Consider the following 20,903-nt stretch of genomic DNA (forward strand, 5'->3'; position numbering starts at 1 on the left):
GTGTGCCTGCCTTCCCGACAGACTGGGTACTGGTTCACCCACTTTATAGATGAGGGGACTGAGGCCCCCAGGTGTCCCTGCACATCCCAGGAGCTGGCACCCCACGTTCCCAGGTTCCCTTTTATTTGCGTGAGTGTTCTCATCAGTACTTCTAGGAGAGGAGCCCTGGGGCTGAGAACCTCTGCCACAGTACCCGCAGAGCCAGGCAAAGCATCCAGGAGGTGTGTACAGAGCCCCACCTGTGTACACAGACACGTGTGCACACGCTGCAGGTTCCAGCCCTCAGGCCGCTGCTCCACTCCCTCCACTGCTGTGCGTCAGTCCCCACGCCCACTTCCCTAGGAGAAAGCCCCACATCCTCATCCCACAGCCTTTGGCAAGACCCATCAGTATACCCCACAATTGGCTTGGGGTTCTCACTGCTTCCACTGAGGCCACCTGGTCCAGGCTCCTCATTACCCTGGGGTCCCCACTCAGCCTCCTCCCTGGCCTCTTACCCTTCCCCTCATCCGTTCACTCTTCATCCAGCAGCCAGAACTTTTCTTGTTTCTTTTTTTGTTACCCTGCATGGCGTGTGGGATCAAACCCATGCTCCCTGCAGTGGGAGCGTGGAGTCTTAACCACTGGACCACCAGGAAAGTCCGGAACAGCCAGAGCTTTGTGAAGCACAAACCTGACACTGCTCATTCGTTCAGAACCTACCATGACTCCCCAGTACCCCTGGGAGAAGAGCCCAGGCTGCTAACAGTGCTGAACACTTGTGGGGAGGGGGCTTCTTAACCCTTAACAGCCTCATCTGCCTTGCTGTAACTAGCTGTGACCTCTTACCCTCTGGCACTCTTCCTTTACCTGAGACATGCGTCCAGGCACACGGCACTTCATCTTACCCTGTGCATCCTCCAGGTTGTAGCTCCACAGCTCCTCCTCCAGGAAGCCCTTCCTGATCACCTCCTCTGAGACAGCCCCCCCCACCACCACCACCAGCTCCCTGGTCCCGCATCCCAGCCCTGCCCACTAAGGGTCATCACTGCCTGGGGACAGGTAGTGTCCACTACCTGGACTGAGCCCTGTGAGGACAGTCTCAGAGCCTTGGCCATTGCTGTGTCCATGGCACAGAGGAGTCACTGAATGTTTGCCCTATCCTGACTCACCGGCACACATTCAGAAGTAAAGACCTAGATGGGACCTGTTTTAAGACACCAGTGGAGAGACTAACATACAGTTGGTCAACAAATGTTCCCTGAGCCCTTCCCCTGGGCACTGCTCTGAGCTGGGGGGAGTTCTGTGCACACAACAGGGGTCAAGACAACCCCAGGCCTGCCCTCATGGGGCTCAGAGCCCCGAGCTGAGGATTTCCGACGTGTCCTTTCAGTCATTAACCCAACAAAGCGTGAACCCTGACATTTCATGGGGCAGAATGGAAGCAGGTGGACCTACATATAGGAGCCACTATTCAACACTTATCATGAGGCAAGTTCTAGTCTAAGTGCTGTATGTGGTTCTCTTCATTAAATTTCAGTACCCAATGGCTCCATCACCTTACAGACCATGGCTCTTGCCTCATCTCCACTGCTTCCCCAGCAATCCCTCACGTCCTTGCTATTCTCTGAACATGCCATGCGTGTTCCCACCTCAGGGCCTTTGCATTTGCCGTTCCTTGTGCCTTGAACACTCACCTAGACATCCACATGGATCCTTCACCATTTCAGGTATCTGATCAGATGTCATCTCAGACCCTTCCTGAACTTCCAAACCCAAATGTTATCCTCATACTCAATCCTTGTATCCTGCTTTAATCTTCTGTAATACCGCCATCCCCATCAGACATGTATTTGCTTACCTCTTTTCCAGCTGTCTCTCCCCCGGCTTGGATTTCAGTGCCATGGTGGCAGGGGCTTTTTAAAACTATTGTGTTGCTTGCTGTGTCCCCAGCTTTTGGAAGAGTGCCTGGTACTATTACCCTGTGTGCCATAACTCTTGTTAATCATAGTTCACAAGAGATGAGAAAACTGAAAACTCAGAGAAGTTAATTTGTCCAAAGTGCTAGAACAGCGCCTAGCACATGGAAGAGCTCTATACAAGTGTCAACTATTGTTAGTATTTAATTCTCAAAACCATCATATTATTAGACCCATTTTACAGAAGGGGGAACCAAGGCTCAGGGAGATGAAGTCAGTTTCCTAAGATCTCCTAGGAAGTGGGAGACCTAGGATTGGAACTTGGGCAGCCTGATTCTGAACCTTCAAATCACAGCCTTTCTAGCAATGCCCTTGTCATATGCAGACTACAGCCTGCAGGCCCAAAATAGCATTTTCCAATTTTTCTGTAATTCTGACATGTTTTATGTGGTTGGAGAAAAATCTCCATAATACGTTGTTTCACATGAAAGTTCAAATTCAAATTGTAGTGGCTATAATATAATATTTTATTGGAGCATAGTCATATTCATTGTTTCTGTATGGTCTTCGGCGGCTTTTGTGCTATGGCAGAGTGGAGTTTTGAGACACCTGAACCTCAGCCTAAAGCAGAACAAATTTGCTATCCAGCCCATTGCAGAAAATGTCTGCTCCCTATTTGGATTTATAGCAGTACTCCAACTTAAGCTGACTTCATATCACCAGAAGGCTTAAGGCCACACATTGAGAACTACAGTGGACTCTCCTGCCTCCCATGAGCAGTTCCAGGGCTGGCTTGGGTGCCCTGGTACCCAGTGCAGGCTCTGGCACACAGCAGGTGCTCAATAAGTGTATGTCGACTGAATCAGTGAGTCCATGTGGGCCATGAAGAGGAGAGGTGGAACACTCAAAATTTTTACAAGCAGACACAGGATGTCAAACCTGGGCTCTGACCTGAGGGTGCTTGGTGTCCAAGCTGTGACCTAATAAATAGGCTTAAGACATATGATCTAACCAACTGGCTGCCCCTCTTTGAGCTTCAATCTCCTCTTCTCTGCATTAGCCCCAATTATATCACCTTTCTCTGATGCTGGTGCAAGGTGTGAGGCATTGGTGAGGCCCCCAGGTAAGCCCAGGGATCAGGCACTCAACTCATGAACCCTAGGGTCTGTGCTGTTATCGTTCCCAGACAGTTATTGAGCCTTTGAGCTGAAAGTGTTGTGGGCTGTTAGAAAACCTAAGGGAGCTGTGGGGAGGAATGAAACATCCATCCATTCATTCAGTAAACATTTATTGGGCACCTACTGTTTTTCAGGTGCTGTTCTAGGTGCTGGGGATACAGCAAGGAAGAAAACAGACAAATCCTAGAGTTGACACCCTAGCTTTAAATGTTTAAGTATCTTCAACGATTGACTCAGTTGAAGGAACTGAGGTGTAGAGAGACCATGGAAGTTTCGAAAAGATTATCATCAGGGCAGCTATAGAGCCCTGGTAACCTCCTGATCCCGAAGCTTCCCTTCCAGCCACAGAAACAGGTCAAGGCCGTTTGGCAGACTTGGGGAGGCAGGTCTCAGTTTCCTAATTTGCTACATGAGTAGGTTAGGTAGTGGCTACAAGCGGACTCAGTGGTCTCGGCCTGGGTAATGGGCATCGTCGCTGGTCTGGCCCCTCCGGTGCGCCCAGCCTCCTCTTCCCGGCCGGCCCCGCCCCCGAAGCCACGTGACGCGTGGGGGTTTTCCCGTTCCCCTGGCGTGACGTAACGACGGGGTGCGGGCCAATGAACGCGCAGGCCGGCGGCGCCGGGGAATTCCGCCACCCCGCCCCCGCCCGCAGCCCGCCCGGCCCGGCCCGGCGCCCCCCGCTGCCCCGGGCGCCGCGCGTCCAGCCCGGCTTGAGGCCCCAGCCCCTGCGCCGCTCTCCCGACCCGCGATCGTCCGCCAGACCGTGCCACCTGGCCGCTCTGCCCGCCCGCGTGTGTGTGTTTTGGTCTGGGCTGGCCTCCGGGCCGTCAGTCCCCACTGGTTGGGCCATGCCGAGTCGCCGCGTCGCCAGATCGTCCGCTGCGCCGGAGCTCGGGCCCTTGGGTAAGCGGGGTCAGGGATCAGGAGAGGAGTCTGGGGCGGGACTGGAGACGCGGGAGTTCTGGGGGTCCCGGAGTAGTCTGGGAGTTCCTACAGGAGTCCAGGGGTTTTGCGGGGAGAGTGTGAGGGCTCTGGGGACACTATATCAAAGGGAAGGAAGGAGGCAGAGGATGGTGACCGGGTCCGGTCCAAGGTAAGAGAGAGGCGTCCCACTACAGAGTGAGAAGGGGGCGGGGCCTGACCCTGAGGCAAAGAAGGGGGCGGGACCCGACGACAGAGGGGGGGCGGGGCCTGACTCGGAGAAGGAGGAGCGGAAGCCGTTCCTGAGGGATTGGGCGTGGCCAGACGCAGACAGGGAGAAAAAGGAGGGGCCTGGCTCCCAGAAGGGGGCGGGGTCTAAGATTAGTGCAATAAGGGGGCGGGGCCTAACGCAAAGAAGGAAGCAAGCTCTCGCCTACTCAGAGTAAAAGGCGGGGCTTACGGTGATAAGGGGGCGGGGACAGACTCGGATAGGGAGAAGGGGCGGGGCCTGACTCTGGCGGAGAGAGAAGGGGTAGGGCCTGTTCTGAAAAAAAGAGGGCGGGGTCTTAGAGAAGAAAGAGGAGGTGGGGCTTGTCTCTGGAGAGAAGTGGCAGGGTCTGAGAGGGAGGAGAGGACTGGCTTGACACTGGAAAAGTGAAGGGTAGGATCTGACCCTGAAATAAGGGAGGGCGTGGGGGCTTTTTTAACTGAGGTTGATAAGGGCTCCTTCAGGCCCTTCTCAGCCTTCTTAACGGAGAGAAGGAGCAGGGTCTGAGTGTGACGAAGGGTGGGGTGACAGAGAGAAAGTAGAGAACCTGTCCACGAGTTAAGGAAGTAAGTAAGGCCAGACCAGGCAAGCTAAGGGTGAGAGGCCTGACCCAAAGAGGCGGTGCCAGGAGAGGAACGGGGTGAGGCTTGGAAGATTCTCTGGTTTTCCCGCCGCATCTTCATCACCTCCTGAAACATGCCTCCTTCCCTGCAGGGTCCGCTGACCTCTCCTCGCTCTCTCTCACCGTTTCCAGGACCACGGGTGAGCAGCCCTCCACAGTTGCTGCCTGTCTGCACGCTCAGGACGGGCAGAGGGAATCCTATGGAGGTGGCCTTGTGCATGCCTCTATGGGGGGGGCGGGGGGCGCGGGGGATTGCGGAGGTCCACCTCAGCTTTCCTCAGCCTGTGTCCCTCCCTACCCGTTGAGATGGGGGTCCCCAGATGCCCCTACCTCCCAGGTGATAAGGAGCTGGGCAAGTATAACTAACCACTTACTCTCTTTCTAAGAGGAGTCCTCTTTAGAGATTCACTATCATAGTGCAGAGGGCAATAATTATATACTGGTGCCACCACCCCTTCACTGTGTGAATGTCTGCAAGTCATTTCCCCTCTCTGGGCCTCAGTTTTTCTCATCTGAAGAATGGGCATAATATCAATGCCTCCCTTTTAGAGGGACCAAGATGAGTCAATGAGTTGATACAGCTAAACAGTTCAGTATTAAAACAATGACAGTATCAAAGCAATATCTGGCACACATTTAAGGATCACCCAGAGAGCTGTTAAAAACAAATCTTTGGGCTCCACCTCCAGAATTTCTGATTCAGTGGGTCCAGGATGAGCTCTGGAAATGTGCATTTTTAGCAAGTTCTCAAGAGATGCTGAGAACCACTAGTCTATAATGCCCTTCATTCAGTGCCATCCAAAATTCATGGGACTTCCCTGGTGGTACAGTGGTTGAGACTCCACGGTTCCACTGCAGGGGGCATGGGTTTGATCCCTGGTTGAGCAATTAAGATCCCACGTGTCATACAGCAAAAAACACACACACACACACACACACACACACACACACCATATACAACACTGACCAAGGAAATACAGAACCATGGCCAAAGGATGACATCCTTTATCATAAATGTGCTGGAATTTGCAGGTCAGGGATTGAATTCTGCCGCCGTGAAAACTCAGAGGCCCCCGAGGGCTGGGTCTGAACCTCTCTCTGGAGGTAGAATCTTGGGATGGACCCCAGAAGTGCTGGCATGGCTGTGGAGGAGGGCCTGTGGGTTCTCTAACAGATCTCTGAGTGGGAGATTCTGAAAGGTGGGAGCTGCACTGGAAACAGGTCCTGCCAAGCACTGCGTCTGGGCAGGAACAAGGCTGAGATTTTTCTGACCCAAGACCTAGATCTTTGGTTTCAATTAAGAGTAATTTTTGCCATAATCCATTCAATAAATATTTATTGAGTGCCTATTCCTTACCTGGCCCTGTGCTGGGCAGTGCTGAGGACTCAGCAATAACTCAGACAACCCTGGCTATGCCCTCACAGGGTTCCCTACCTAGACGTGGAGGCAGGTAGGTACACAATGAATTAACTGTAGGATTGTAAAATGTGATAAAGGCAATAAACAAATCTTGGGATCAGTGACACCTAAATAGCAAGGTGGGGATGGGAGAACTGAGATGGAGGGAAATTTTCCCTCGTTTTGATGAACCAGATACATACTGGGCCCTGGGTATAGTGGGGAGGGGCAGACGTGTTTCCTCCTCTCTGGTGCTCACAGTCTACAGGAGACTGATGTGAGTCACTGTAATATAAGGTCATGTCAAATCCTAATGAGTGTCATGAAAATGATAAAACCAAGGCACCTAACTATGAGTGACTGGAGTGGGGGTTCTGGGGGTTACCTTGGATAAAGTAGTCAGGGAAGACCTATCTAGGAGGTGACATTGGAATGGGGACCTGCAAGTGGAGAAGGAGGCATACAAAGAACTGAAGGAAGGGCATTCTGGCAGAGACTAACCTGTGCAAAGGCCCCGAGGCAAGTGGTAAGAAAGACAGTTGCTCAGGTATGCTCAAGTGACTGCCCCTGAATGGTGGCAAGTTTGTGTAGGAGGTGGGGGGGGGGGTAGGCTGAGCAGACCCTGAATAAGACCCTGACTGAAAGACTATTTTAGATAATAATAATTTTAAAAAACTAATAACTAAGCTTTATGAAGGGCCTGAAGTGTTCAGACCCTATACTAAGCAATTTCCCAGTGTGCTTCTAAATCCTCATGCTAATGCCTGAGATATATCAGCTCATTTTATAGAGAAGAACGCTCAGAGAAGTTAGGCGACTTGCCCAAGGCAACACAGCCAGCAAGTAACAGCTGGGATTCAAACTGACATCTGTGTGACTCCACACCTGATACTCTGATATGATGTCTTCCAACCTCCCCATTTTACAGGCAGACAAACTTCTGCTGCTAGAAGCAATTTTCCCAAATTCATAAAATAATGTCTCTGACTCCTTACCCAACAATAGCCAGCATTTATGTATCACCTACTATTATGGCAGTTCTAAGTGCTCCCTGTATATCAGCTCATTTAATTTTCACAACAGCCCCACAAGAGGGGCATTATTATTATGTCCACTTTATAAATGAAGAAACCAAGGCACAAAAAGAGGTTAAGGGACTTCCCCTGGAGAAGGAAAAGGCTACCCACTCCAGTATTCTGGCCTAGAGAATTCCATGGACTGTATAGTCCATGGGGTCACAAAGAGTCAGACACGACTGAGTGACTTTCACTTCACTGGTGGTCCAGTGGCTAAGACTCTGCACTCCCAATGCAGGGGTTCCGGGTTCCACCCCTGGTCAGGGAACTAGATCCTACATGCCACAACTAAGAGTTCACATGCCACAACTAAAACATCCCAAATTCTAAACTAAAAAAAAAAAAAGTAATGGGCTCAAGGCCACATTAGCACATAGCAAGGAGTAGAGCCAGGATTTGAACTGAAGCAGTCCAGAACTTCAGTCAAAGTTGCCCAGGCCTCAGTTTCCCCTTGCAGCCTGGGAGCTCCTTGAGGCCTCGGACACAGGCTGAGTCATCTTTGGAGCCCCGGGTCATCCAGCACAGATGCCTGAGAAGGTGTTTCCAAGTTGAAGTGACTTGACGTTGGCCCTGCCACTGACCAACAGCATGTCCCCTCCTCTCTCCCAGCCTTAGTGTCCCCATCTATCAAGTGGGGGTGTCTTCCTCACCCTGCTGACTTCACAGATCACATGAGATAAGAAGTGTAGGAAGACTGCTTGCTTTCCAAGGAGCAAAGGTCTGGCTGCCGGGAGCCACTCCCGGAGAGTGGAGGAGGAGGACAGATCTGGCAGCTGAGCAGCTCGGCGATAATCCAGCCGCCAGTCGCCAGCACAGGCAACTGTGGATGGGGCACCTGGACCCCGCCTGCCCTCCCTGGCTGTGTGACCCTCCAGGCTTGCTTGCTCCCTCGGGGCTCCCGTTGTTTTACGTCTGTGGAATGGTGGGAGGTTGGTTTCAATCCTCCATGGTCCCTTCCAGGGCTGAGCTTTCCTGAGGAGGTGATAAGGGGCTTCCCCAGCATTGCTGTTATTCCCTCCTTAGGGAGAAGGGGTGAATCCCGGATCCTGGGTGGGCACTGCTCGGGGACCAGCATGGGAGGCAGAGCAGGTGGTTGCTTGGGGTGGAGGATCAGCCTCCCTGGAGCTTCAGACACCAGCAAGTGATATCTTGGGGTCTCAGGTGGGCTTTAGGGAGGGGTACAACCTCACATTTTGTTTAGAATCTTTTTTTTTTTTTTTGGCTGAGCTGTAGAGCTTGTGGGATCTTAGTTCCCCAGCCAGGGATCAAACCTGGACCCTTGGTAGTGAAAGCACAGAGTCCTAACGACCAAACCTCTAAGGATTTCCTTTGTTTAGAATCTTAGGTGTCCCCTTTTTTTTCCCCTGGTGATAAAACCCTTGACTTTTCATCAGATTTTCAACAATGCTTCATAATCCCTGGTCTAAATTTTTTGAGGGGAGGCATTTGAGGGTAGCCTAACCCTAGGACCCCAACATTGGGAGCTGAAGGGAAAGTAGGCCAGGAGCGAGAGATGGGGGTTGGGGCTTAACATCCCAGGATTTCCTAGGATGGAGGAAGAGGGAAGGGTTCCAGGAGGGGAGGGGGTTGGGGGGGGGTTCTATCTTAAAACATGAAAGTCTTGAACTTTCTGGACCTCACCTTTCTTACCTTTCTCTTTCTCTTCCTTCCACAGATGAACTGGGTAAGTATCACAGGGTGGTCTAGGGGGGAGGCTAAAGAGTCCCAGGTGCTCACTGAGGGGGATCTTGGCCTTCCTTGTTGATGAGGAGGTTACGGTGTGACTTCTGGGACTGCTGGGGGATTTTAACAGTCATGTGCTCCCAGGGTAATTAGCAGCGCTTGTGAAAATTCAGCATATGCCAGCTGCCTTTAATATTAGTTACTATTACTGACTATTGTTTATTCCTTGAGTGCACTGTATGGAGCACGAGCTGTGGATTCAGCCCTGAAGCGAAGCCTCTGCCCTCTTGGAGCTGATACTCTAGTGGCGGAGACCGAAGGAAAAGGAATAAAGAACAAAACAATGTTAGATTGGGCTAAGGCTTGTGAAGGAGATAAACAGGAAAGGGCCTGGGGAAAATACATTAGATCGGGCCTTTCTGAAGAGGTGAACTGAGACTGGAAGGACGAGAAGGAACCAGAATGGTTCAAATAGGGGGACCAGGCAGATGGAGGAACCAGTACAACACCCTGAAGAGGGCCGGGCTTGGTGGGTGCAACAGAAAAGAGACCAGAACGTGGTGAGAGGGGGCAATGGGAGGCCAGAGGCCCAGGACAGCCAGGATTCTGTGGCCAAGGCCAAGGGTTGTCTTGTTTTCCTGAGATGAATGGAGTCTGGGGAGAGCTTTATATGGGGAAGGTGGTGACTGACTCTTGAGGAGATGGGAGCCACTGGAGGTTTCTGTGCACATGGGGACAGGGTCTGATATCAGATCCCTCCGGCTGTGTGTGGCGGATAGAGGGGAGGTGGGGACCAGGAGCAGTGATCAGATGGAAAAGGATGGAGGGCAGCCCAGGGAGGAGGCAGCGGGGGTGGGAGAAGTGGTGGGATTATACATGTATATTTGAGGGAGAGGCAGGAGAGAGAGTTCCAGGTGGTGCTAGTGGTAAAGAATCCTTCTGCCAATGCAGGAGATGCAGGAGACGTGGGTTTGATCCCTGGGTCAGGAAGATCCCCTGGAGGAGAAAGTGGCAATTCACTCCAGTATTCTTGCCTGGGAAATCCCATGGACAGAGGAGCCTGGCAGGCTACAGTCCATAGGGTCACAAAGAGTCAGACGAGACTAAAGCGACTTAGCACGCACACACACACATGCAGGAGAAGTTCATGGATTAGACCTAGTGGATGTGGGATCCTGAGCCGCTGACAAACATGGCATCCTTCCAGCTTGATCATTGGATGGTGATGCTCCTTTCTGATACGAAGCTTCGGCAGAGTGGCTGTTATTCTTGTTGTTATTAAGTGGGGCAAGATGGAGGCAGGGATGCCTGTGACTTGGTCTTACCTTGATCAAGGTGAGAGGTCATGGAGGCGTGGGTGCAGGAGCTGTTTTGGAGGCGAGTGGACATGAGCGTGCAGGAGAAGGAGAAACCAGGCCGACCCCCAGGGCCTTAAGAACTGGGGATGCTGGGGGTCTGTTTGCAAGAAGGATGGCAGGGGCTTTTTTGTGTGTTAAGAGCTGAAGCCCCTACTCTCTGTGTGTGAAGCCCACAAGAAATCTGTCTTGAAGAAATGAATGAACAGGAAATGGAGAGGGTGGCAAAAGTCAGGGGATTAAACAAGCGTTTTCTTTTAACAATCAGCGTCACCCCCAGTTTTGGCTTCTCCCGCAGAGATCATCGACGAGTACATCAAGGAGAACGGCTTCGGCTTGGAGGGGGCGCAGCCCGGCCCGGGTGAGGGGCTGCCGCGCCTGGTATCTCGCGGGGCGGCCTCCCTGAGCACCGTCACCCTGGGCCCCGCGGCGCCCCCTCCCCCGGCCACACCGCCGCCCTGGGGCTGCACCCTGGGCCGGCTGGTGCCCCCGGCCCCGGGCGCCGGGCCGCGGCCGCACCTGGTCATCACCGAGCAGCCCAAGCAGCGCGGCATGCGCTTCCGCTACGAGTGCGAGGGCCGCTCGGCCGGCAGCATCCTCGGAGAGAGCAGCACGGAAGCCAGCAAGACGCTGCCCGCCATCGAGGTAGGCAGAAGGAGATGGGCACCAGGAGTCGGGGGAGGCGGGGCGTGGGGTGGGGACTCGCGATTCTCTTGCCCCCAGGAGTCACATGCGCGTATTTCTTTATTCGTGCACTTTTATGATGATGATGATTGTTTTAAAAATTTCATTTATTTATTTTTGGCTGCACTGGGTCTTCTTTGCCGTGGGCTTTCCCTAGTTGCCGAGCGGGGGCTACTCTCTAGTTGTGGTGCGGGCTTCTCACTGAGGTGGCCTCTCTTGTTGCAGAGCAGGGGCTCTAGGCCCTTGGACTCAGTTGCTCCACAGCATGTGGGATCTTTGCAGACCAGAGGTTGAACCCCTGTCCCCTGCATTGGCAGCCAGATTCTTATCCACTGCGCCAAGGGAGAAGTCCCTATGGTGGTTATTATTACTGTTGTTGCTACTTTTGGGGTGGATGATACCACTGGGGTGTGTGTGTGTGTGTGTGTGTGTGTGTTAGTCGTGCTCAGTCATGTCCAACTCTGCAACCCCATGGACTGTAACCCGCCAGGCTCCTCTGTCCATGGAATCCTCCAGGCAAGAATACTGAAGTGGGTTGCCATTCCCTTCTCCGGATACCACTGTTACTTGGCATTAAATTTAAAGAGTTTTCAAAGAAAGACCTTCTTCCTGGCAATATGACAGTATTGATCAAAATTATTATTGCTGTAAAGGCAGTGTAGCCTCTTGGTTCTTGGTAAGAATCAGAGTGTTTGAGTTCGAATCCTGCTTCCACCATCTGCTAGCTCTGCTGCCTCGGGCAGGTTATTCAGTCACGCTGTGCCTTCTCTACAAAACCTGATAATAGGGACTTCTCTAGTGGTCCAGGGGTTAGGACTCTGTTTTCATTCCTGAGGGCCCAAGGTTCAATCCCTTGTTGGGGAACTAGGATTCTGCAAACAGTGTGGCATGGCAAAAAAAAAAGTAAAATAAAATCCCCAAACTTCTGGAAGTGGGATTGCCCATCAAAGGCAACTTGACAGCTGTTGCCAAGTTGCCCTCCTTGGGGGTTGCACCCATGACTGTCTCTCCCAGTGATGTCTGAGAGGCCTGGTGCTTCATGCCTCTCCAATACGGAGCCTTCTTGTATTTCTGGATCTTTGCCCAAGTGTCCGTGGACCCTGAATTGTGTCCTCACCATCCCACTCACCCCGGATCCAGGCCCAGCTGCTCCCTGACCTCCAGCTTCCTGCCTGGTGACCAGCTCTCAGTCCCCTGCAGATTTCCCTCCCCTCTTCGGTGAGGCAGCCAGAGGGGTGCTGGTAAATTACACATCTGCTCCTCTCTCCTGCTTAGAATCCTCCTTGGTCTCCCGAGTGCCCTCAGGAGGAGGCCCAAGATCCTCCTGGGGAAGAGCCTCCCCGGGGCCTCTTAAGACCTTTGCTTATTTCTTTTTTAAAAAAGATTTATTTAATTATTTAACTGTGCTGGGTCTTAGTTGCAGCACATGGGATCTTCCATCTTAGTTGTGGCATGTCGGATCTATTTCCTTGACCAGGGATGGAACCCAAGGCCTCCTGAATTGGGAGCATGAAGTCTTAGTCACTGGACCACCAGGGAAGTCCCTCTAAGTCCTTTCCTGGTCCGGCTTCGGCTGCCCACTCCCACCTGGAGCCCTCACTCCCCACCATCCAGTCATCACGCCTTCGCCTCTGCTGTTCCTCCTGCCTGAAATGCTTTCCACCTGCAGCCTTGAGTTCAGTTCAGTCACTCAGTCCTGTCCAACTCTTTGCGACCCCATGGACTGCAGCACGCCAGGCCTCCCTGTCCGTCACCAACTCACGGAGTTTACTCAAACTCTTGTCCATTGAGTTGGTGATGCCATCCAACCATCTCATCCTCTGTCATCCCCTTCTCCTCCCGCCTTCAATCTTTCCCAGCATCAGGGTCTTTTCAAATGAGTCAGTTCTTCACATGAGGTGGCCAAAGTATTGGAGTTTCAGCTTCAGCATCAGTCCTTCCAATGAATATTCAGGATTGATTTCCTGGATCTCCTTGCTGTCCGAGGGACTCTCAAGACTCTTCTCCAACACCACAATTCAAAAGCATCAATTCTTCGGCGCTCAGCTTTCTTTATAGTACAACTCTCACATCCATACATGACTACTAGAAAAACCATAGCTTTGACTAGATGGACCTTTGCTGGCAAAGTAATGTTTCTGCTTTTTAGTATGCTATCCAGGTTGGTCATAACTTTTCTTCCAAGGAGCAGGCATCTTTTAATTTCATGGCTACAGTCACCATCTGCAGTGATTTTGGAGCCCCAAAAAATAGTCTCTCACTGTTTCCACTGTTTCCCCATCTATTTGCCATGAAGTGATGGGACCAGATGCCATGATCTTAGTTTTCTGAATGTTGAGTTTTAAGCCAACTTTTTCACTCTCCTCTTTCACTTTCATCAAGAGGCTCTTTAGTTCTTCACTTTCTGCCATAAGTGTGGTGTCATCTGCATATCTGAGGTTATTGATATTTCTCCCGGCAATCTTGATTCCAGCTTGTGCTTCATCCAGTCCAGCAGTTCTCATGATGTACTCTGTGTATAAATTAAATAAGCAGGGTGACAATATACAGCCTTGACATACTCCTTTCCCAATTTGGAACTAGTCTGTTGTTCCATGTCCAGTTCTAACTGTTGCTTCTTGACCTGCATACAGTTTTCTCAGGAGGCAGGTCAAGTGGTCTGGTATTCCCATCTCTTTAAGAATTTTCCACAGTTTGTTGTGATCCACACAGTCAAAGGCTTTGGCGTAGTCAGTCACCCCCTATTTACCTGTGAGGCCTCAGCCCACCTCAGGGTTGCCTTTTCTGATCCCCATCCTGGTGCCGGCTTCCGTGTGTGAGATGTTTCCGTCTCCTCTCCCTCAATTCCTCTCTCTTTATTTATTTAATTGGAGGATAATTCTTTACAATGTTATGTTGGTTTTTGCTGTACAACAGTGTGAATCAGTCATAACTATATATATATCCCCTCCCTCTTCAGCCTCCCTCTCACCCACCCTTGCCTCTCTCTTTATATAGACATTTATAGAGGGCAATTTGAAAGTGAGTTGGAGATATGATACTTCACTCAAAATGTTTCTGCCTGTATCTCTCAAAAGCCACGACTTTTTTCTGCAAGGTAGAACCTGTATAATGACAACTCTGTTATCACGTACTAGAAATGTAATATTCATGCAATGATATCATCTAAGGTTAAGTCCATAGTTTATTGATCCCACTGACCCCAGATATCCTTTACACTTGTTTTTCTTTGGTCCACTTGTTTAATATCTGGTCTAGTCCAGTCCTGCCATTAGTTGTCAGGTCTAAATGTTTGTGTACCTTCTCAATTCATACATTCAAACCCTAACTCCAAAAGTTGGAGTAGGAAATGGCAACCCGCTCCAGTATTCTTGCCTGAGAAAATCCCATGGAGAGAGGAGCCTGGCGGGCTACAGTCCATGGGGTCCCAAAGAGTTGGACATGACTGAGCACACACAACTCTGAAGGTGATGGTAGTAGGAGGTGAGGCCTTTGAGATCAGTGCCCTTAAAAATGAGGTCCCAGAGCACGCCCTCAGCCCTTCCCCCATCTGAGGACACGGTGACAGAGCCTGCGCCCAAAAGAGGCCCTCACCAGAACCCAGCTGTGCTGGCACCTTGATCTTGGACTTCCAGCCTCCAAAATTCTCAAGAAATAAAGATAGGCATCTTTGGTGTCCTTTGACCTGGGCTTGTTCCTCAGGCTGCCTTTGCGTTTTGGGACGGGGACATTTATGGAGGACAGAAAAGGTGTTGTTTTTTTGTTGTTGTTGCTTATTTGGCTAGGCTTCGTCTTAGTCGTGGCCCGAGGAATCTTCGATATTCACTGCGGTGTGCAGGCTCTTTAGTTGCCTCATGAGGGAGTTTTTTAGTTATGGCACGTGGACTCTTAGTTGCAGCATGTGGGATCTAGTTCCCTGACCAGGGATCGAACCCGGGCCCCCTGCATTGGGAAGTGCGGAGTCTTAGCCACTGGACCACAAGGGAAGGTGTTTTGTAGTATGTCCCACATTCTGGATTTATTGGCTGTTTCCAGGTTAGATCAGGTTATTAATTTTGGCAGGAATACCCCAGTGGTGAGGCTGTGGTCCTCTCAGAGTCGACATCCTGGCACGTGGAGTGGCAGTTTGTCCTAATATCTGATGCTGAATCGGATCCTGTGGTTAAGGTGGTTTATACTAAGCTCCAGCTGCCCTCACGAAATCCCACAGACTGGTTGCCTTGAACCACAGGAATTTATTGTCTCATGATTCTGGAGGCAGGAAGGCCAAAACTGAGCTATCAGCAGGGTTGGTTTCCTCTGAGGCCTCTCTCCTAGGCTTGCAGATGGCCGCCTTCTCTCTGTCCTCACTTGGTCTCTCCTTTTTGTCCACACTGGTGTCTCTTTGTGCATCCAAATTACCTCTTCTTGTTCAGTCACTCAGTTGTGTCTGACTATTTGTGACCCCATGGACTGCAGCATGCCAGGCTTCCTTGTCCTTCACCATCTCCTGGAGTTTGCTCAAACTCCATTGAGTCAGTGATGCCATCCAACCATCTCATCTTCTGTCATCACTTTCTCCTCCTGCCTTCAACCTTCCCCAGCATCAGAGTCTTTTCCAATGAGTCAATTCTTCCCATCAGGTGGCCAAAGTAGTGGAGTTTCAGCTTCAGCATCAGTCCCTCCAATGAATATTCAGGGTTGATTACCTCTTCTTGTAGAATGGCGACCCACTCCAGTATTCTTGCCTAGAGAATTCCATGAACAGAGGAGCCCGGTGGGCTACAGCCCACAGGGTTGCAAAGAGTCGGAGACAACTGAGCAACTTTCACTTCAGAACAGAAGGCCAAGAGGCAGATTGGATTAGTCCCCACCCTAAGTGAAAGTGAAAGTGTTAGTCACTCAGTCGTGTCTGAGTCTTTGCGACCCTGTGGACTGTAGCCCGTAAGGCTCCTCTGTGGGAGTTTACAGGCAAGAATACTGGAGTGGGCTAGCCATTCTCTCCTCCAGGGGATCTTCCCAACCCAGGGATCCAACTTAGGTCTCCTGAATTGCAGGCAGATTCTTTATTGTCTGAGAAATCAGGGTAGTCTCCACTCTAAGAGCTGATTAATTTACTCACCTCTCTAAAGGCTATAAGGCTTTCCAGGTGGTACTAGCGGTAAAGAATCCACCTGCCAATGCAGGAGATGCAAGAGACTTGGGTTCAATCCCTGGGTCAGGAAGATCCCCTGGAGGAGAAAGTGGCAACCCACTCCAATATTTTTGCCTGGGGAAAATCCCATGAACAGAGGAGCCTGGAGGGCTACAGTCCATGGGGTCACAAAACAGACTCGACTAAGCACAGCACTTACAGGGTCTGTTTCCCTGGAGCTCGGGCTTCAATATATGAATTTTGGAAGCGTGCAGTTTAGCCCATACAGGTAGTGACTCACTTCCTTGATGGTCCAGTGGTTAAGACTGCATGCTTCCACTGCAGGGGCACCAGTTCAGTCGCTGGACAGGGAATTAAGATCCAACAAGCTGCATAGCGAGGGAAGAAAAAGCCACCAAAGTGATGAATAATTCTCAGTCTAAATAAAATCCAGTCCTCTCTCAATTAACATAGTCCTTGCAGTTTTTGAAACTTCAGTGTATTTGAAAGTTATGGGGAAAAAATGTGTGCATGTGCGCTCAATCGCTCAGTCGTGTCCGACTCTTTTCGACCCCATGGACTGTCGCCCACCAGTCTCCTCTGTCCACAGAATTTTCCAGGCAAGAATACTGGAGCAGGTTGCATTTCCTATTTCAGGAGGTTACCCGACCCAGGGATCTCCTGCGTTGGCAGGCAGATTCTTTACCATTATGGCACTGGGGGAAAAATGCTATATGTGTAAAATGGAAGGAGGTTCTGGCTTCCGACTTTTTCAAACAGGCTTGTCACCAATGTGAATGCTGGCGGGATATTCAGAAGTCTTACAGGATTTGTATGGGTCTGTCCTGGTATTGCAGGCTGGGTAGCATCTCTGGCTGTGTGTACTGCCTGCTGTCTCCATCACCAAAATTGTCACCAGTATCACAAACACCCCCTAGAGGGCAGTACTCGCCCACTGAGACACACCTGTTCATTGTATTTTATAGGCACCAGCTTTACATGTTCACTTTCCCTGGTGGCTCAGCTGGTAAAGAATCTGCTTGCAATGCAGGAGACCTGGGTTCGATCCCTGGGTTGGGAAGATCCTCTGGAGAAGGGAAAGGCTACCCACTCCAATATTCTGGCCTAGAGAATTCCATAGTCCATGGGGTCGCAAAGAGTCAGACACGACTGAGCACCTTTCACTTTTCACGTTCATATCACACTTTAGAGGTTCTCTGATGCCAGCAGGGCCCTGCGAGTGACCCAGGAAAACCAAGTGGGTCTGGGCCCCATCTCAAGGGGCTGGTATCTGTCTGCTGCCCCATGTGGCCACTGAGTAGAATTCCAACCCCAGTTGTCATAATTTCCTTTTTAAAAGGAGAACCTGGAAATCTGGAATAACATGATGTCTCATACCTTTTAAATGTGGGCTCAAAATTTTCCCCAACTTCTTCTTTTTTTTTTTTTTTTGCTGTGCTACACTGGTCGGGACCTTAGTTCCCTGACCAGGGATCAAACCTGTGCCCTCTGTAGTGAAAGCACAGCCTTAACCACTGAACATCAGGGAAGTCCCTTCACCAACTTTAAAAAAATTTTATTTTATTGAGTTATAGTTGATTTACAATATCTTGTTAATTTCTGCTGTACATCAGTGATTTAGTTATATATACATATGTATATATTTATACATATATTCTTTTCATTATGGTTTATCACAGGATAATGAATATAATTCCCTGTGCTATCCAGTAGGACCCTGTTGTTTATCCATCCTACATATAATAGTTTGCATCTACTAATCCCAAACTCTCAGTCCTTCCCTCCCCTACCCCGCCCCAACTTTTTATTTTGAAAAAAAATCTTTTAAATCTTTTTTCTAGGTTTCTTGTTTGTTTCTTTCTTTGAGGTATAACTGACATACAAAAAACTACTTATTTAATGTACACATTTTGATGAATTTAGAATAAAAACAACTGCAATCTCCAGAAAAATTTAAAAAATAGTACAACAAACACCTGTGTACCCTTCACCTGTAGTCACCAGTAGACCTCAATTTTACCTAAATTTGCTATATCTGACCCTCTTTCCATGCACGCAAACATGCGTAGTGTTCACACACACACAGATTTGCACATTGCTTTTTTTGCGGACCCATTTGCAGATGAATTGTAAATATCTTGTTGTTTCACCTGTAGATACTTCAGGGGGCATCTTCTAAAAATAAACTCCTGATGGCTACGATGCTCATTACTATCCCTAGAAAAAAATCAATATTATCCCATAATATCATCTAATATACAGTCCATGCTGAAATTTCCAAATCATTCCCCCCATTTTTTTTTTTTTTTTTTAACATCTGTTGGTTGATTGATTTTTGGCCATGCCGGGTCTTTGTTCTGCATGGGCTTTCTCTATTTGTGGTGAGTGGGGGCTTCTCTTCGTTGTGGTGCTCAGGCTTCTCCATTTGGCAGTTTCTTTTGTAGTGGAGCACAGGTTCTAGGCTGGAGGGCTTCAGTAGCTGTGGCTCACTGACTCTAGAGCACTGGCTCAGTAGTTGTGGTGCTTAGTTGCTCTGGGCTTAGTTGCTCCAGGCATGTAGGATCTTCCTGGGCCAGGGATAGAACCCATGTCCCCTCCATTGGCAGGTGGATTCTTAAACACAGGGAAGTCCCTCAAAATGTGTTTTATAATGATTTCTCCCTCCTCAATCTAGAGTCTTATGTTGCATTTGGTTGTGTCTCTGAGTCTCTCTCTATTGTTTTTGGAAATTGAGTTGTATTTGATCAAATATTAAGTGTGTAGCTCTAAGAATTTTGACATATGTATACGTTATTTAACTACCAGCAGATCAAAATACATTTTTTGTTCTTTTTTAACCCCAAATATGACACCTATCTTTTTCTTTGACTACTCTGGGTTTTAGTTGTGGTGTGTGGGATTTAGTTCCCCAACCAGGGATCAAACCCAAGCCCCCTGTATTAGGAGCACAGAGTCTTAGCCACTGGACTACTAGGGAAGTCCTCACTCATCTTATTGTCTTTCACGACACAGATATGTCTGAATGGATGACCTACAGTTAGACCTTGTTTGACATTTCCTCACAACTAGATTCTGGGGTTGCACTTCTGGAGGGGCTGTCACAGAAGAAAGCCTTCTTTATGATCCAGCTCTCACATCCATACGTGACTACTGGAAACATAGCTTTAACTAGACGGACCTTTGTTGGCAAAGTGATGTCTTTGCTTTTTAATACAACCTGTCTAGGTTCATCATAGCTTTCCTCCCAAAGAGCAAGCATCTTTTAATTTCGAGGCTACAGTCACCATCCGCAGTGATTTTGGAGTCTAAGAAAATAAAACTTTCCCCCCTTCTATTTGCCATGATGTGATAGAACCGGGTGCTATGATCTTAATTTTGGGAATGTTGAGTTTTAAACCAGCTTTTTCACTCTCCTTTTCACCCTCATTAAGAGGCACTTTAGTTCCTCTTCACTTTCTGACCTTAGAGTGGTATCATCTGTGTGTCTGAGCTTGTTGACATTTCTCCCGGCAATCTTGATTCCAGCTTGTGATTCATCCCAACAGAGGATGCCTGTGCTCTGTTGGCCCCGTATTGGTGATACTGACCTTGATCACCTGGTTAAGGTGGTGTCTACCAGGTCTCCCCACTATGAGTATGTTATCTGTGGGCCACACTTGGAGACCTTGTGTGCATCCATTTTTTTTTTTAAGTGGCCAAAGTAAGTGCATCTGTGGGTCAGCTCTCGTGTTATGAGGTCCCCAGGTTGGAAGCTTTGGGTTTGGGATCTAAAAGAGGTCTTCAACCGACACACTTCCATTGTTGAGGGGGAGAGGAGGTACCAGAGGAGGCTTGGATGGGTGCAGGTGTCTGCGATGGGACCCCAAGAGCACCCGTCTTCCTGCAGCTCCGGGACTGTGGAGGGCTGCGGGAGGTGGAGGTGACCGCCTGCCTGGTGTGGAAGGACTGGCCTCACCGAGTTCATCCCCACAGCCTTGTGGGGAAAGACTGCACAGATGGCGTCTGCAGGGTGCGGCTCCGGCCTCACGTCAGCCCTCGGCACAGGTACCTGACCCCTGACTCCTTGCGCTTGGTCATGGAGATTTTGAGAGGCCGAGGATCACCCCAGGAAACCTTAGGACTGGGGCAGCTTAACCAGACTCTCCCCGCTGCATTGCCTAGATGGGGAAACCAAGGTCTGGGAACAGTGGAGGGTCTCATTTAGGCCTGGAACCCTGCTGCATGCACATTCACATGCGTTGTATTTATCCCCATTTTGTAGAGAAGAAAACCGAGGCTCAGAGAGCTGAAGGAGCCCAGATAGCCAATGGCAGAGCTGAGATTTGACTACAGACCTGACTTAACTGCAAGGCCCATTCTTTCTTTCACTTTATAATTTATATGTTTTCAGTTTAAAAAAGTAAAAGGTTCAGAAAGGGTGTGCAGTGAAAAATAAATTTCTTTCCATCTTTGGTCCCCTAGTTACTAGTGCCCCTTCTTGGGGGCAACTAAAGATATGCTATGCCTATATATATATACATATATATATATACACACACACATATATATATTTGTCATTCCCTTATGAATGGTAGAGACATTTGCACCTTGTTTTTTTGTTTTAGTACATCTGAGAGATAATTCCTATCAGTACATTTAGAACTGTCCTATCCTTTTTATTGGCTGCATAGTATTCCAATGCATGG

The 20,903-nt window shown here is 49.6% G+C and overlaps 1 protein-coding gene across 1 annotated transcript in view; it reads left to right on the forward strand.

Moving 5' to 3' along the window:
- The first annotated feature begins 3,672 nt into the window (after positions 1–3,672).
- RELB (RELB proto-oncogene, NF-kB subunit) overlaps positions 3,673–20,903 on the forward strand; it is a 28,182-nt gene continuing 10,951 nt past the window's right edge. Inside the window, exons 1-4 of the mRNA XM_061140570.1 lie at positions 3,673–3,979; positions 4,980–5,027; positions 10,699–11,045; positions 20,105–20,262. Of these exons, the coding sequence (XP_060996553.1) occupies positions 3,673–3,979; positions 4,980–5,027; positions 10,699–11,045; positions 20,105–20,262 (860 nt within the window). The remainder of the gene's footprint in view (positions 3,980–4,979; positions 5,028–10,698; positions 11,046–20,104; positions 20,263–20,903) is intronic.

The sequence above is a fragment of the Dama dama genome, chromosome 4 (assembly GCF_033118175.1).
Source record: "Dama dama isolate Ldn47 chromosome 4, ASM3311817v1, whole genome shotgun sequence".
Taxonomy (NCBI): domain Eukaryota; kingdom Metazoa; phylum Chordata; class Mammalia; order Artiodactyla; family Cervidae; genus Dama; species Dama dama.